Genomic DNA, 15,911 nt, shown 5'->3' with positions numbered 1-15,911 from the left:
TTTACTAACTATTTGAACTTTTCATTAATGGATTAAAAGTTAGAGCAAGTGCTTGATATAAACCTAAAAAGGTGTTCTATTTTATAACAAGAAAATGCGGGTCGTTTCTTTTACGATGTTATTAGTGTGTTCAATTTATTTTTTATTCTTATGGTTTTGTTGGTACTCAGCCTTATTGTTCCACTTTTTTTGTGTTGTCTTTGTTTCTGTAAAAGGTTCTTGTATCATATGTAAAATAAATTTTGCATTAATAATGTTTTAGGTGAATGGAAAAAAAAAAGGTCAAAGACCCGTGGGAAGAATTCTGATAAACTGCAAGAGCAGCTTGGTGGTTTGAAAATACCAATTACTTTGACAAATCTAAAAGGAAAGCCCACAGGTTCGAATTCCTCTTTTCTTGTGAATGATATTGGTTTTGTGGTTCGGACCTATGCACCACTAAATGTGAAGCAATAGAGGAATGTAGAACAGAAGGATGTGGATAAGATGATTGAAAGAATAGATGTGAGTAATATTTTCATTTCACATTTTTGTTACATTCAGTATGTAAAAGTCTTTCTTAAATTAGATTTATTATAAATTGAATTCCATGCAGAGCAAGTACGATATTGATATGTCACTATGCATTACAAAGGCGGTTTGTTGATTTTCGACACAAGCTGAATAAGCATTTTGATTCCTTCCCAACTCTAGAAGAAGCAAAACGAAACAAACATGAGGATGTAACTAGTCAAGAGGAATGAAATTTTCTTTGTGATCGTTATGCAAGTGTTCAATTCAATGTACATGTGTATATTAATGAACTGAATTGTGGTTGTCATGTATGTTGTTTATCTTCTTCATGTCACCAAATTTATTTTTGCTATGCAGGAACGCTCAAATAAAAATGCAATTAATAGGTCTCATTTGACTTACAATCATAAAGGAGGGTCAAAATCTTTTAGGGCCCATGAAGAAGAGATTGTAAGATGCGTTTTTCATAATTTTAATCTAGATATTAGGTGGATAATAAGTTATTAACTTTAATTTGTGATCCATGTATTAGGAAGCCAAAACCGGAGAACAACTAAGTTCAATTGATTACTTTGAGGCTGTGCATAAAAACACCAAAAATGGTTGGGATGAAGGAGCTAAACTGAAGTGGGTAAGTTAGTTATGTACATGCTGGTTATGTATATTCTAGTCCTGCTATGTCAATGTATATGTTTGTATTCAATGTTTATGTGTATGTCATAATATGACATGTAAACTTTTGAAAGAGTGTATTGTTTCTTGCTTATTTCTCCTACATAAAAGAGTCTTGCCACTTATAAGACGTGTAAATAAAAAGGTGTTGTCCATGACTTGTGGTGTTCATTGTCTTTTGTCACTTTTCTGTCATTCCTTGGACTCAAGTTTGGCACATTAAGGTTTTAGCTTGGGGAAAAAAAATATAATTGTTTGACAATTACCTCTTATTTAGCTTAAGAGCTGACATGTAATTTAAGGCTTGATAAGTTGCAAGGCTTTGTTTGTGCTTGTATGAGTTTGATAATGTCATTATGTTGGTAAAGGTGTATTATTGATCATAAGCAATTATAATTATAGACAGTCATTTACGATTAAATCGAGATAGAAGAATCTGTGAAGCTTTTATGTTTATGATATATATATATATATATATATATATATATGAAGGAACCAAATGTGATAGATTTTATGTTTGTGTACATGAAGGTGCTAAGCGTGATAGTTTATTTTTCATTTGTAGGAAGAGATGCTAAGTATGAAAAACAAAACAACTCTTCCAGATGGTATGGTGACGTTGACAGATGATGAAATTGTTCTAGGTGTTCTTGGTCACAAGTTTGGGTACTTCAAAGGTCCTTCAAAGTCTATCTCTCATGAAGACACTCTGTTGGACAAACATTTAGAAGAAAAACTTGAGACTCAACAGTAAGTGCTTGTGACAACAAAACAAGAGCTTGTTGAAACAAAACAAGAGCTTGTTGAAACAAAACAAGAGCTTGGTGAAGCAAAACAAGAGATCCAAGAATTGAAGGAGAACCAAAAGAAATTTGAGGAACTCCTACACAAAATAATGGAAAGGCAGCAACCACCTCCATAAGTAGTCCTTTTGTTTTGCTTGAATATGTGAACTTTTTGTGAAAACAATGTGAACTTTCATAGTTGTTAACAATAAGTGTAACTATATTTGTAGACCATAAATTATCATTGTAAGCTATTTTGGTTTTGGACTAATATGAATTAACTTTCAGTACCTTTGATACAACGAGGAAACGAGTGTCTCCTAGATACTTATCAACGAGGAAATTTATTCTCGCAACATTTGATCTGCTGAAAACCCACCTACAAATTTCTTGCCAAAAGATATTTACAGAGAGGAATTTGATTATTTTTGCGAGGAATTTTATCCTCATATAAGTTATGGAACGCCAATATTTAGGTTGTCAAAATGTTTTGGCAACCACATTCCAACCTTTTTAGCGAGGAGTTTGACACTGCTCCAACTCAACTATGAGAAAACGTTCCACTCTCACTGTATCATTTCTGTGAGGAAACAATTCCTCGTTGTACACATTTCTCGATGGGCTTACTACGAGGAACGAGCGAGGAATTTTTTTCCTCGCTGAAAACCTTCAGCGATAAAACAACAACTTTCAACGAGGACAAAAGTCTTCGCCAAACAGCTATTTTGTTGTAGTGTAGTTTTTAGGGTCAACAGAAGTAAAATGGAGTGTGGATAACACACAAACTTTCATGAAAAGGGTTTCGGCTAAGTTTATTTTAATAAAAAAAAACTATGCCACAACTTTATTTAATGAAAAATACTAAAATTTTAATGAAAAACTATTAAATTTTAATAAAAATGACAAAAGAACTTAAATTTAAGGAAAAAAAAAGACATAATTTTAATATTAAAAAAAAAAATTACCCGCAGACCCGCACGTCTTCACACAAAATGTTTATGAAACTTAACGGTACTACATTGTTTATAAAACTTAACGGTGCTACGCTGTTTATGAAACTTAACGGTACTACATTCTTCTCTCTCCTCTTCTTGAATTTTCTTGGCACATTCCCACCTTCCAAACACATTTTCTTCAATACTCATAAATTGTCTCTATATCTCTTCAATTTCTAAACTTTCTACACCAATTACTTAATTTTCTTCTATTGTCTGCCCATCTGCAGCTTCCTTTTCTCCTCCACCTACAATCTCATCTTCTCCCTCTGCAAAATAAAAAAAATAACGCATATGAAATCAATAAAATCGAATACACCCACAGATATGAACCCAGATCGACCCCCACTTGATATCCTTTAATTTCAGAAGCATCTCAAGTCTTCAATCATTCCAATATCTGTGTGGACTTAAAAACCCTGAATTTTGGATACCATACAATTTCCAAAGCATCTCACAGCACCGACGGTTTTGTGGATGGAAATTGTTGGGAACATCGGATTCGTCTCAATGGTGCATCATGTAAATCAAAATTATAGGTATAAAAGGTAGTGGCTTGGTAATTAAAGTTGCGCATGGTACTTTTCAGTGCTTCATATGTCCATAATATATAATATGTAGTAGGGTGTGTATGTATATGTGTATATATATACATATACATATAGTACAAATATATAGAGATGTGTGCAGTAAAATAAATATTGGAGTAGCCATGATTGGAGTTGCTTCTGGCAAGGCAATTTTTGGACCCCAATTAATGAATACTGGAAAAAGAAGCAACTGGAAGATGCAGCAGCAAAGGAGATCGCATGGGTGTTTGATAATTTTTTTTTTTCCTCTTATCTTTATCATTAAATAAAATTATTAGATGATTTTTTATTAAAATTCAAAATTTTGAAACATTTTTCATTAGTTTTTCTTTTTACAAACGCAAAAGAAAAGATGGGAAACGGAATTAAGAAGCAAAGCCCTCCGCATGGGGGCAGAAGTGTCATTTCCCCACCTCTATTTTAAAGTTCACCTCTCTTTTTTCCCCCTCTGCCCTAACTGAAAACGACTGCACGCAACCTGTGGTCTACCTGTGTATATCTCTCCAATATTATAAATAAATATGAGAATATTTATTAACTTCCATGTATAAATATGGAATTTACACACCGACTCCAAAGCCATTAGTCCTCGTATATCTCTTTATATTTAACTCTCTCTCTCTCTCTCTCTCTCTCTCTCTCTCTCTCTCTCTTCCTGTAGTTATCTCTCTGACTCTCTTGGTTTTGGGTTTTGAATTGTGTTTCTTGATAATTGATATATACAAATATTATTCTGTGTATCTCCTGAATTGCTTCAAGAACGAAGATGGTGGATCTTCAAACTGTTTGCTGCATGTGTGGTGACGTGGGTTTTCCTGACAAGCTCTTCCGCTGCAACGAATGCCGCAATCGCTTTCAACACTCGTATGTATTTTCACCATCACCATCATCATAAACATCATCACCATCATATATATATGCCATGCATCATACATAACATGACGATATTCTATTTGCTATGTATGTAAAGGCATCATATATATATATATATATATATATATTTGTATCATCATGATCATGGTTCATAGGTGCGACAGGTACTGATAACTGAATAGACCCAACTCCATAAAACACCCACCAAACCTACCTAATTATTATTGGTACCATGTATATGATATCTGATGGTCATGGTCATGGTACCATGATAAAACCGTGGGGCATGCATCCTATGCCATCATCAATCATCACCATGTATCTGTATAAACATGTTTATAATGCTATAACCATGCCTAGTCCTATTATGTCAATATTCCAATTACTGCTGACAATAACAAAGAAAACTCATTTACTAATTAAGCATGATACCGATGTGAATTTGTTATACATTTATGTGCTTTTGAATCAGTTTCCCAATCAATCTGGTCAAATCTTATAGACGACAGTTGTTCAATTCTAGGTATTGTAGCAATTATTATAGCGAATATGCGGAGCCAACTGAACTGTGTGATTGGTGCTTAAGTGATCAAGAAAGGAGCACGGCAAGGCACGGTAGCTCTTCCAAGAAATCGAGTATGGCGGCCGCAGGAGGAGTCGAGACTGGAAGTGCCTCGAGCCGGTCAGAATACTCTGGGGATCACAAGATCAAGCAACACGATCATAATCAAGAGAGTGGTAGCGGTGAGAAGGTTAACACCAAGAACCACCCTAGCAGTGGCGTGCCGTCACCAAGAACCGCTACGCGCAGGTACAAGCTTCTCAAGGATGTAATGTGTTAAGAATATTAATTTAGAGAGTGTGAGCGATACCAAAAATGTTAAGCCTTAACGATCAGCAGCCTCATAAAAATAAAAGGCTTTTAAGTGTTTATAGAAGCAATTATGTAAATTACATATCATATTTAGTACTTGCTTTCTATCTAGAGTGTAAATTGTTTTTTGGGTTCCTTTGTGTGTTCTTAATAATAATAAGGTAAGCTTGTTTTCCAATGACTTTAGGCCTCTCTCTATGAATCGCTATATTTTGGTCCAGTCTCTATATTTCGGTCAGAAATAAAAACCCAAAGTCATAAATTGGTTTATGCATTATGAACTAGCTATACTATCTAGGTTTCTTGCATTAACTACTTAATTTTTTTCCTGCATGAACTACAATCAATTGATCAATTCAAGATATCAGTTTGAAACTGACCTGTTAAGTAAATGAATCACCCAAACTCAATTCGTTAAGCTAACAAGTCATCCAAATTCAATCCGAGAAGTTTATGGGTCATCCGTTTCACCCTGTTAACACCTATTAGCAATTTTTGTTTTTTACTTTTATTTTTATTTTTATTTTTTATAATCAAATATTAAGCTGAGCTTTAATTAATTCTATTCTAACATAATTAATTAATTTCAGTTTTATCCAATATATAATTTTTTTTTTTTTACAAGAGTTTTATCCAATATGTTGTACCTTTTTGTTTGGGAGGAGTGTTGTGTAGGACGTAGGTGATGAGTATTTTGTAGTACTGTAGGGTTTGTCTCTGTCACAGCAGTGTTGTGAGGACGCAGATGATGAGTATTTGTAGTACTGTAGGGTTCGTCTCTTTGCTTTGTTGAGACTCTCGGCATGCCTTCTTACCAAAGAATTTATAGTACCTAAAGCCTGCTGCTCAATTTTACAGATCACTGAAAGCCAGGCCCTCTCTATTATTGTGCTTGCTCAATGATATATATATATATATATATATATGAGGAAAGGGGACAAGAAAATGAATATAGAAAAAATAAAAGGTTTTCGTAGGAGAGAAGGATTTCACCAGGATATCGATTTTGATACTTCCAGTATATTTATACTCTTGAGGGTGAAAATTGTTATTCTTCTAATTATTTTTAATAATTTGTATAGCATATGTAAGTGATTTTTTAAGTCTACTATTAATTTTCGAGATAAAAAAAGAATACTAACAGCAAACAAATTTGTTTGGTTTGCGGACTTTCTTAATTTTATGCAAGATCTCCTCGTTCAAGATTAACCTTTTTTTTTTTTTAAGTCAATAATATATCGTTGTATCTTCAAAAGAAAACAACGAAAGAAAATTTGTACGTAACTTAAGTGGGAATTTTTAAGTGGATGTTGTTCCTTCTAGGCCATTCATTTAGTTCCCGAATTCTTGATATTACCTATATTTCTTACACATGCTTTGGACCAGCACCGTATAATTTGTGAAATATCTCCGTAGTACACAAACTGATAAGGCCTCTTGCACTGTACGTGTTTTGGCCGTTTATGAGAAAACAACAAAACTCCTTCTCATTGGGGGTCTGGAATTGACAAGAAACGGAAGCCATCGTCTCCCCTTTTTCTTTCCCATCCAAATCTCTTTTCTTCTTCCTCTTCTTCTAATTATAATTTTATAATCTTTCTATCTCTGCGGTTGATTGGACCTACAAACATTCAATAAAATTATACAACCCTGACGCCAAAGTCAACGAAACTTTTCTCAAAATATCAACCACTAGTTAATGTTAGTGAGGTATTTTATTTATTGAAAACACACAAGATTAAGAGTATACTAGAAAATAAATAAAAATAAATAATGTCACATCAACGTGAATTGAATTTTTTTTTGTGTTTTGTTTCGAAGTCCATATATTCAATCACTTAAAATCATTTTTCCAATTCATCGCCTTCTGGACAAAATAAAGTACTGTAAATTAAAGAATTTAAACTTCTGTTTCAATGTTGACACATTGAGCTTAAATTACTTGGTGAGGTGGGAAATTCATCCATCGATATCTCATGGTCCTATAAATAATAGTTTGAGTGTTTAATTAATTTTCCAATGAATTTGCTGATCCTCATGTGAAGGCCGATAAAAAATGAAGGAAACTCAGTCCATAAATAATATTATGTTTAGCCAATGATCATTTCCTCCTCCATCGATCGGTCCACACTTTACTTTCTTTCCGAACTGTCATTAAGATGGGTCACATGGTTGCTTCGGCTTCATACCCTCAACCTTCTCTTATCCGACTTACAAGCAAGCCTCGATCAGTACGTTGTATATGCATGCAATATATATCTAGCAAAACAACACATGAAAATATTGCTATTTTGCGTTCCTTTCAATGTTCACCTAATCCTTCTTTATATGTATTTGATTCTCTCATTTATTCTGAGCTATACCAAATTATAACAACGAATTAATAGTTGTTGACCGAAAAAGGGAGGGTAGTAGAAACAATGCATATGATAATTAATGTACTACTAGTACAAAAAACTATTTGTGTGACGAAACTTTACGCGACGCAACAAATTTCTTCACGCAAAGGTAAATTACACGGTGTAATTAGGGACTGGTTGCGCAAAACTAAGCGACGAAAAGTTTTGTCGTGCAAGAGGCCTTTGCACGACAACACCAAATATTCGTCCCACAAAGGCAAAGAAAAAACGCGGGTAGGGGAAGATTTGGTGCCAAAATCTTGCGCAATGAAGATTCTAAAATGGTCGGTGGCCCATTAAAGATGAAGTATTTACTAAAAGGTTTGCGCGACGAAGTATTTGGCGCGTAAAACATTTTTCTAAATTAGTCGATCAGGCTTTTAAGGTGAAGTAATTATTTCAGACTTTGCGCAACGAATTCTTCGTCATGCAAGGGTCCCGTGGGTTCTTTAAAATCACAGATTCACTCTCCCTTTTCCTCACATACTTTTTTTCTCAAAATCCTAAAGTTTCCCCCATTATGTTCTTGCCCAAACCCCTCATATCCCAATTCTTGTTTTAACTTTCTATATGATGGTGATTTTGCTGCTCGTGCAACTAAAGGATATGAGGGAGAATGATCTCTGGAGGTTTTGTGAGTTTTACTACTTATGCATCATTCTATTTGTTTTGAGACTCGCATTCGCTACTTTGCTGACTAAACGAGATGACTTCATCACCTGCTTCTACATTTGCCTACAGATCTGATGCGTTATCTACTTGAGTATTTACACACTCAAGGGAGAATGTTATGAATATAGTTCTAGCACATATATGCTTGTGTAAATCATTAGTAGATTGTATTTAGAATACTAGACGATTTTTTTCCCATTAGGGTTGTATTACTTGCAAGGCAAGGAATCTTCATTAGTTTACTATAAATAAAGGCACAAAAGTTGAAAAATATCAAACATAATTTTGCAAGCCTACTCTCCATCTCTCTCTTCCTATTTGTGATGCACTATCTCTTTTTCTCAGATAAAATAGGTCACAGCATCTACAAATTTAATCTCCTATCATTACCCATACTTTAAACACTGTTAGCTATCTGAAAAAAATAAAAATAAAAATGAAACGTAAAAACCCAGACCACCACCATCGGACACAAGCATCCCGTTCTCCTCCTCCTTCTCCTCTTCCTCCTCTCTCTCATCATTCCAATACCCAATTGAAGGTAGAGAACTCGACCTTCCTGACAAATGATACAGAAATTTGAAAATAGAGAACCCATCATCGGCGATGATCCACAACCCATCATCGACGACCCTTCCTCCGGCGACAATATACCGCTGCGTCGCTCCAGAACTCAACTCATCTCAGGGTTTTGGTTGCTGACCTGAAACTAGTTTCCAAGCTCCACCACGAGAAATCGAATTCAAAGACGACGACATCTCTGTTTTCGAACTCAGCGACCCATCATCTTTCTCGCCATGTCACCCTCATCATCGACATCTAGACCCATTGTTACTTCCTAAAAAATTGAAAACAGAGCTTCAATGTTCAAAGAAATTCGAAGACGACGTTGACGGTGTAGAAGTGGAGTTAACGGTTGGGCTTGGACTGGATTGGAGGCCTGCAATTTGGTGAACGAAGAGACGAATGACAAAGAATTTTTGACTGGATTAGCGGGCTACGGTTTAGAAATTCCCTCGCAGTCTGTCAACCGAAGAGACGAGTCATAAGATTCTGTTGAGGGAATTACAAATTGGAAACTTGTTTGTCATTGGACTGGGAATGGATTGGGGGTGGGGGCGGGCACGGTGCGGTTCCATTCCTAAACCGAAACCGGAATCTTAAAATATCAATTGTTTGGTTCAGTGCGATTTCGTTTAAATTTATTACTAGAACCGTACGGTTCGATCTATACCGATTTTGATTCAGTTCTTGCCAATTTTCGATTCCGAATACTAAATTATTTGAACACCAAATCATCATGCATTCAAATACATCTTCTTAAACTAATATATAAAGTTGCACACAACACATATCCTTTTTAATGCAAATGTCTTTGATCAGTAGCACCAAGTCAACAAAAAGAGACAATTAAAAGAAATATGCATTGGTCAGTCAACAAACAAAAAAATGAAGAACTCAAGCAGAATTACTGAATTAGCCTCCTAATATTGGCAGCAGTAGCAACAAATGACCTGATTGCATCAAGTAACCCACAACAAAGCCGTATAAAACCCGAATACAAAACTTAGAGTAGATTCTAACAATAGAACAAAAGAATAATACTCACATAGCAAATGAAGAAAGATTAGTTGAGAATTCACACGACTTGGTAGAGGGGAGCCTCCAAATGAGATTGCATCAAGTAACCCACACACAAAATATCTCAGATACCCGAGTCGAAAAATTGCATAACAAGATACAAATCACTAAACAAAATAGCAACAAATCCAACACTAGTGACCATTCTTGTTTTTGAATTACAAATTACAAGCATTAGATCTATCAAAGACACAAATTAGTACAATTAATTACTAAATTATTTATATGCAAGTTTAAAGAGAGAGATACTCCAAAATAATCTGAAGCAAAACAACCCAACACTTGAAAACCTATCAATTCTTATAATCCCAAAACAATTCCACATATCCATCCACATCTCGCATGAACAAATACAGGTTTAATTTAACTTCATTTAATTTAATTTATTTTTTTGGATTAGAGAGTACAACATATTTGATTAACAATTATAACAAAAATTAGAGGTTGGTCCAAAGATATCACGAAACAGGTGGAGAAGAAAATGGAGTTTTACCTGTAGAAACCGAGTCCACGACAAGTCTGCATTGCGGGAGTTGGAGTTGTGGGCGAACCAAAGCTTAATTCAGGTATAAAAAACCGAAACAATCCAACCATGAACTGATAGAAATCAACCCAACTCGAAAACTCCAATTCTCCCCAAGAAAAAAAGAGCCAAAGAAATATAGTGGATTTGAGAGAGAGAGAGAGAGAGAGAGGGAGAGAAAATCTTTACCTCTGAAGAAACAGTAACTAAGAGATATGAGGCCGTGAGTGAGGTGAGGGTGAGGTGAGTGAGCCTTAATTGGGATGAGATCCACTGCTTTGCAACTTGGTGAAACTAATTTTTCAACCTATTATACCATGACATTGTGTATATATATAATTTATTTATTTATTATTAATAAAATGGTTCGGTTCGGTTTCAGCTAGTTCTTGTTCATTCGAAACCGGAACCGGAATCGGTTTGAATGGTCCAGTTCAGTTTTTGACTCAAAGTTGACCTTTCCGGTTAACATGGTTCTTTTCAATTATTTTTTTTTCATACGGTTCGATACGGTTTTGCAGTTTGCTGGTTTTTTTGCCCACCCCTAGATTAGGGGCGTGCAATTTGGTAAACCGCGATGATTTGGGTGTCTCGACAACTGGAGTTTATTTTTAATTAATAGTTGACAGAGTTAGATGGGTTAAGTTTGATACAGGTGTCAAGCAATAAGGCAGGCTACATAGGGGCCACGCAGAATTTTGAGTGCAAAAGATTTGGACTCTATAGTTTTGCTCATCTTTTATTGAGTTTTGTCTCTCTATGTAACAAAAATAAAATCAAGTATTTCTCTGAAATTAAAACTTATAATTAGATTTTGCAATCACGAGTTTGGAACTCATGGACTTGCTTTCTATCAGGCACTTAGAGATCATGCGCATCAAATTGTCAACTACTTCCACTCGAAATCTTTTCATGTAATTAATTAGTACTTCATGATCCATGAACTTCCAAAAAGTAAAATATAGGACTTCCTGATGTCTATTATATTGCTGAATGAAAGTAATCATCAAAATATTTTTTTAAGAGCAACGATATTATATGATGATAAAAAATTCTAGCATCAAGATAAATTTATAATAAAAAAAAATCGACTATATTATATAAGAATAGAAAATTAGATTATAATCCTTAAATAAGATCTATTTTTTTATTAAAGTTGGGTGTAAGATTAAATACTGATTTTGGTCCTTTGACTTTATATATCACCTAAAATCTAGCTAATAATTATTAACTTTTGTTTTGTTTTATTTTTAGTATTATAAATAGAAGATTTTTACTTAATGTGTATTCAATATGGGTACAAAAAATGTTAACAATACATATATGTTTATATGCATGTATATATATGTATACATAACTTGTGTACCTATGCAGATGTACATAAATCTATATTTATGTACTGAGATATATGCACATATATATACATTTGTGTACCTATACATATGAACCTATGTATATGTGTACCTATATATATATGCACCTATACATACATTTGTGTACCTATACATATGAACCTATGTATATATGTGTACCAATATATATGCACCTATGTATATATTCATGTACCTTTATAATGTATATTGTTTATTGTGTCTGGATATTAATTTATTTGTTTGGTTTTGTGATTGTCGGTATAAATTTTTATATAGTTTAATTCTCACGAGCATAATGACTTAAAAAGTCTTCCATTTTAAATTACTAAATTTGATATGTAGAAATAAAAATTCCTATTTTTAAGGCCTTATTGATGATTAAATTAGGAATTTTAGGAAAAAATTTGAAAATAATGAAAGTGGGCAGGGGTATTTAATATGATTGATTATGGGTTTGAAAGTTAGGGACTAAAACTAGATTTATAAAAGCATCCTGGTTATAATGAAAAAATAATCTTCTTTATGTTCTTAAATATAAATGCCCCTTATAAGAATTAAGCGAGACAAACTACTCATAAGGCTTATTCATAAAACATGATTAGCCTCCCTCACCTCTCACAAAATGCGTGGAAATAACCAAGACACCGAAGTTTGATCATGGAATTACCAAAATATAGGGAATAGTTTTACTTTGAGTGCTGAAAGATGAGCACAAAGTTCACGCCCACATTATAATATCAGAACACATGAGGGTCAATTACTTGGTTTTGGGGAAATATATAGTATATGACTTTGGCAGGCAAAAAAAAATTAGACAAGATCTTGATAATTGGCTTTTAGTATAAAGTGGTCTACTAGTCAAGCTTTTAAGATTAATTGCGTGGAACTCATCAAAAGTGCATGCGCATGCGCATGCTAGCTCGAGAGGGAGATCGTACCATGACACATCCTCCACTGAACATATCTGGTGAAAACTTAGTGAGCGACGACCCTATTAAACAATTAGAGGTTTTTTTTAGTAAAAATGGTTGCTGGATTAGTATAATTCTTTATTTTGATAGCTGAAAATGAAAATTGATGGAAATGGTTTATGAGTTTTGTCTATTGTAAATTATTTTGATCTTACCGTAAAAAAAAAATCGTCAAAATCTTCGTTAAATTGTCACATGAACGATCACGTGATCACTTTTTTAAGGGTATTGTTAAACAAACCCATCTACTAAGATATTGACAAATTTTTCACGAAATAACCAAAATGATTCATGATGAATAAAGCTAGGGACAATTTTTATCGATTTCCATTGTCGGACACCAAAATGAGAAGTCATGTCAATCTCAAAGACCGTTTTAATTTAAAAAGCCAACAATTAGATGTTAAGAATGCTGTGCGGCATTACTTTCTCACAGAAGTATACTTGGATCAGTCACTTGAATTCATTAATCTAACTTCACGTCATTTAGTTTGAAATTACATATGTCACTCGGTCATATTATGGCTTAATGCAACCCTCAAATATTTAACAAACAATATACTACTCACGTTATAAGTTTTGGATTTCAATAGTCTACATTATATTTTCATTTCTTTTATACAATATGATTTTAGCCCCTCTAACACAATTTCTCTTTATCTAAAATCCAATATATTATTAATATTTATAATGCGACTGTTTATTTTCTAGGTCAATACGAATATGTAATTAGCTAAGACTTTTTTCTATGTAAATCCTAAGCCTATAAAGCGGCAGTCTAATAAGACGGAGTGAACTCCAATTTTCTCCTCCCAATCTCTCTTGTCTCTGTTGTTCTCTGTACTTCTTATACTTTATTTCTAATGCATTATCAGCACTCTTGATTCAATTTCTTTTTGTTGAGTTTTGATTTTTAGCTGAGCTAGAGTCGTTGCATGGTTTACCGTATTTTTATACTCAACTATTAGATTTCATGATGCTCTCAATTCTTTTCGTACATTTATTCTCTTATAAATTTTTTCTCTACAACGAGTTTCATGCCACCAAACTATTTGTGCGATCAAGCTTTGCGCGATCTATCAAGTTTCGTCACGTAAGGGAACTTTGTGCGACGAAAGAAGGGCATTGTTGCGCAAAAATGTCATGATCATAAAAGATAAATTAAAAAATTATGCGACAAAGGGTTTCATTGCGCAAGAACGAACTTGTAAACACGAAAATTATGTGTCGAATGAAATGAGAACACGTGTGCAAAGTAGATATGTATTGATTTGAATTTGTAGGTTACAATCTCTATTTATAATTTTCCTCTGATTGAGTCTTCAAATTTGACGTAGACAGTTGATTGTTGATCCAAGGGTCGCTATGACTTGATCTCGGACGAATGGTTGAATGATTGCTTCAAGTTTTGAGCTTGAAAACAACAAGTAGATGATCTTCACCTCTAGGGTGAGACAAGGGTAGTGTTTGATGCGGGATTTCTTTGCTTCAAGGGTCTTGGCGACTTGATCTTGAAACGAACATTGCTACAAGTTTATAAGCTTGCAACAAATTCTTGAAGGAATCGGCACGAGCGCTTGTTGATTTTTCAAGGAAGTGCTTGAGCTTTGGTCGACAGAAAGCTTCAGCTTTGGTTGAATGTTCTTCGAAGAGAGCTTTGGCAACATATTAGTCTTCAAAGGCTTGGCAGAGGTTCTTTTGTGTAGAGATTTTTTCCGACCCCAATGCTTGTGGGAGGACCTTGTATTTATAGGTTTCTCAAGGCTTGCCTTTGGGAGGATTTGACTTTGATTTGTGTCCTAATATGTCCATGAGAGAATTTAGGCATGTTTTGTGTATTAATTTCAGCTACTTTCCTTACTTTAGCCGAATTTAAGAACCTTGTTGGCTATTTTGTGAGCAATCTTCCATTCTTACTTGTTTTATGAAAATGCTTTAACTTTTTCCGATTTTGAAAGATTTTGGACCTCCTTTGCCTAATTTAAAATACGTCTCTTCTTTTCGCCGAATTTAGGGAATGTTCTATACTTCCGTTGCTTAATTTGTGCCACATGTCATTGATGACTTGTCCATTTGTGATGAGTCATATGCCACGTGGAGCTTTGTGATTCATCGTTTTATATGCAACGAAATTTACATGTCTACAAATGCCCCCACTTCAAGGCGCGTTGTAGGCATGTGCTTGTCACATGTAGGAAACATGTTTTGAAGTTCTGCAATTTGAATGTTCTAACTCAAGGGTCGTTGAGACTTGATCTTGAATTAGTTTGTTTCTTCAAAGAGCTGTAGAGGCGTATTTCTTGAATAAAACATTTCTTCAAGGGCCGTAGAGGCTTCCTTTGAATTGAAGTTGTGAATTTCGCCAAGGGCAGGTGAGGCGTATTTCTTGAACGGAACATTTCTTCAAGGGCCATAGAGGCTTGATCTTGAAAGAAATGAAAACTTTTCTTCAAGGGCCGTAAAGGCTTGATCTTGATGAAATGAGCTTCTTTCTTCAAGGGCTGTAGAGGCTTGATCTTGAAGGAAAACTTGAAAATGGATGAATCGACACGTACTTATTGTGCGTGTTGATTTTCCATAATTTTTTACAAAATGCATTTGGCACATTTTGAACTTTTCCTCATGGTTGTAGGAAAACAAACTTCTTTCCTTGTGGTTGTAGGACAACAAACATTTTTCCTTGTGGTTGTAGGAAAACAAACTTCTTTCCTTGTGGTTGTGGGACAACAAACACTTTTCCTTGTGGTTGTAGGGAAAAAAAAACGTTTTTCCTTCCTTCGATAGGAATCCTCTTCAATTTTGGTAACAAAGATGACTTCCTTCAAAATGTTGGAAAGCTTTGGTGATTTCCTTCAAGGTTTTGGGAAGATTTAATGCTTATTCTTGGGTGAGTAAGGTGTGCATTTTTACATTCCTTTTTTTCTCTTATCCCATGGCAAGGGGAATTTTTTTTTTTTTTTTGTTTCTTGTTTTGTCCCATGGCATGCAGGAGGGATTTTTTTCCTTTCTTCTTTTGATTCCACAGCAAGG

The 15,911-nt window shown here is 34.4% G+C and overlaps 2 protein-coding genes across 2 annotated transcripts; both read left to right on the top strand.

Moving 5' to 3' along the window:
- Nucleotides 1-372: 372 nt before the first annotated feature.
- LOC148695686 (uncharacterized) lies at nucleotides 373-2,177 on the top strand. Its single transcript, XM_088696440.1, has 4 exons — nucleotides 373-504; nucleotides 871-963; nucleotides 1,046-1,144; nucleotides 1,751-2,177. Exons 1-4 carry the CDS (start codon nucleotides 487-489, stop codon nucleotides 1,937-1,939), a joined length of 399 nt encoding a protein of 132 aa, XP_088552566.1. The 5' UTR covers nucleotides 373-486; the 3' UTR covers nucleotides 1,940-2,177.
- A 1,973-nt stretch (nucleotides 2,178-4,150) lies between these two features.
- On the top strand, nucleotides 4,151-5,483 carry LOC137735331 (zinc ion-binding protein). Its single transcript, XM_068474750.2, has 2 exons — nucleotides 4,151-4,419; nucleotides 4,952-5,483. The coding sequence occupies exons 1-2, from the start codon at nucleotides 4,322-4,324 to the stop codon at nucleotides 5,268-5,270; spliced, it is 417 nt and encodes a 138-aa protein (XP_068330851.2). The 5' UTR covers nucleotides 4,151-4,321; the 3' UTR covers nucleotides 5,271-5,483.
- The last annotated feature ends 10,428 nt before the right edge of the window (nucleotides 5,484-15,911 follow it).

This window comes from Pyrus communis, chromosome 7 (genome assembly GCF_041283825.1).
Source record: "Pyrus communis isolate YQ-2024b chromosome 7, ASM4128382v1, whole genome shotgun sequence".
Taxonomy (NCBI): domain Eukaryota; kingdom Viridiplantae; phylum Streptophyta; class Magnoliopsida; order Rosales; family Rosaceae; genus Pyrus; species Pyrus communis.
The sequence above is the reverse complement of the archived record's forward strand: the minus strand, read 5'-3'. Positions and strand labels throughout refer to the sequence as shown.

Excerpts from the sequence above, each read along its gene's own strand:
- LOC148695686 (XM_088696440.1), top strand. Across the intron at positions 964-1,045 it reads GGGCCCATGAAGAAGAGATT|GAAGCCAAAACCGGAGAACA; the intron begins GTAAGATGCGTT and ends TCCATGTATTAG. Across the intron at positions 1,145-1,750 it reads AAGGAGCTAAACTGAAGTGG|GAAGAGATGCTAAGTATGAA; the intron begins GTAAGTTAGTTA and ends TTTCATTTGTAG.
- LOC137735331 (XM_068474750.2), top strand. The coding sequence starts at position 4,322 with ATGGTGGATCTTCAAACTGTTTGCTGCATGTGTGGTGACGTGGGTTTT. Across the intron at positions 4,420-4,951 it reads CGCAATCGCTTTCAACACTC|GTATTGTAGCAATTATTATA; the intron begins GTATGTATTTTC and ends GTTCAATTCTAG.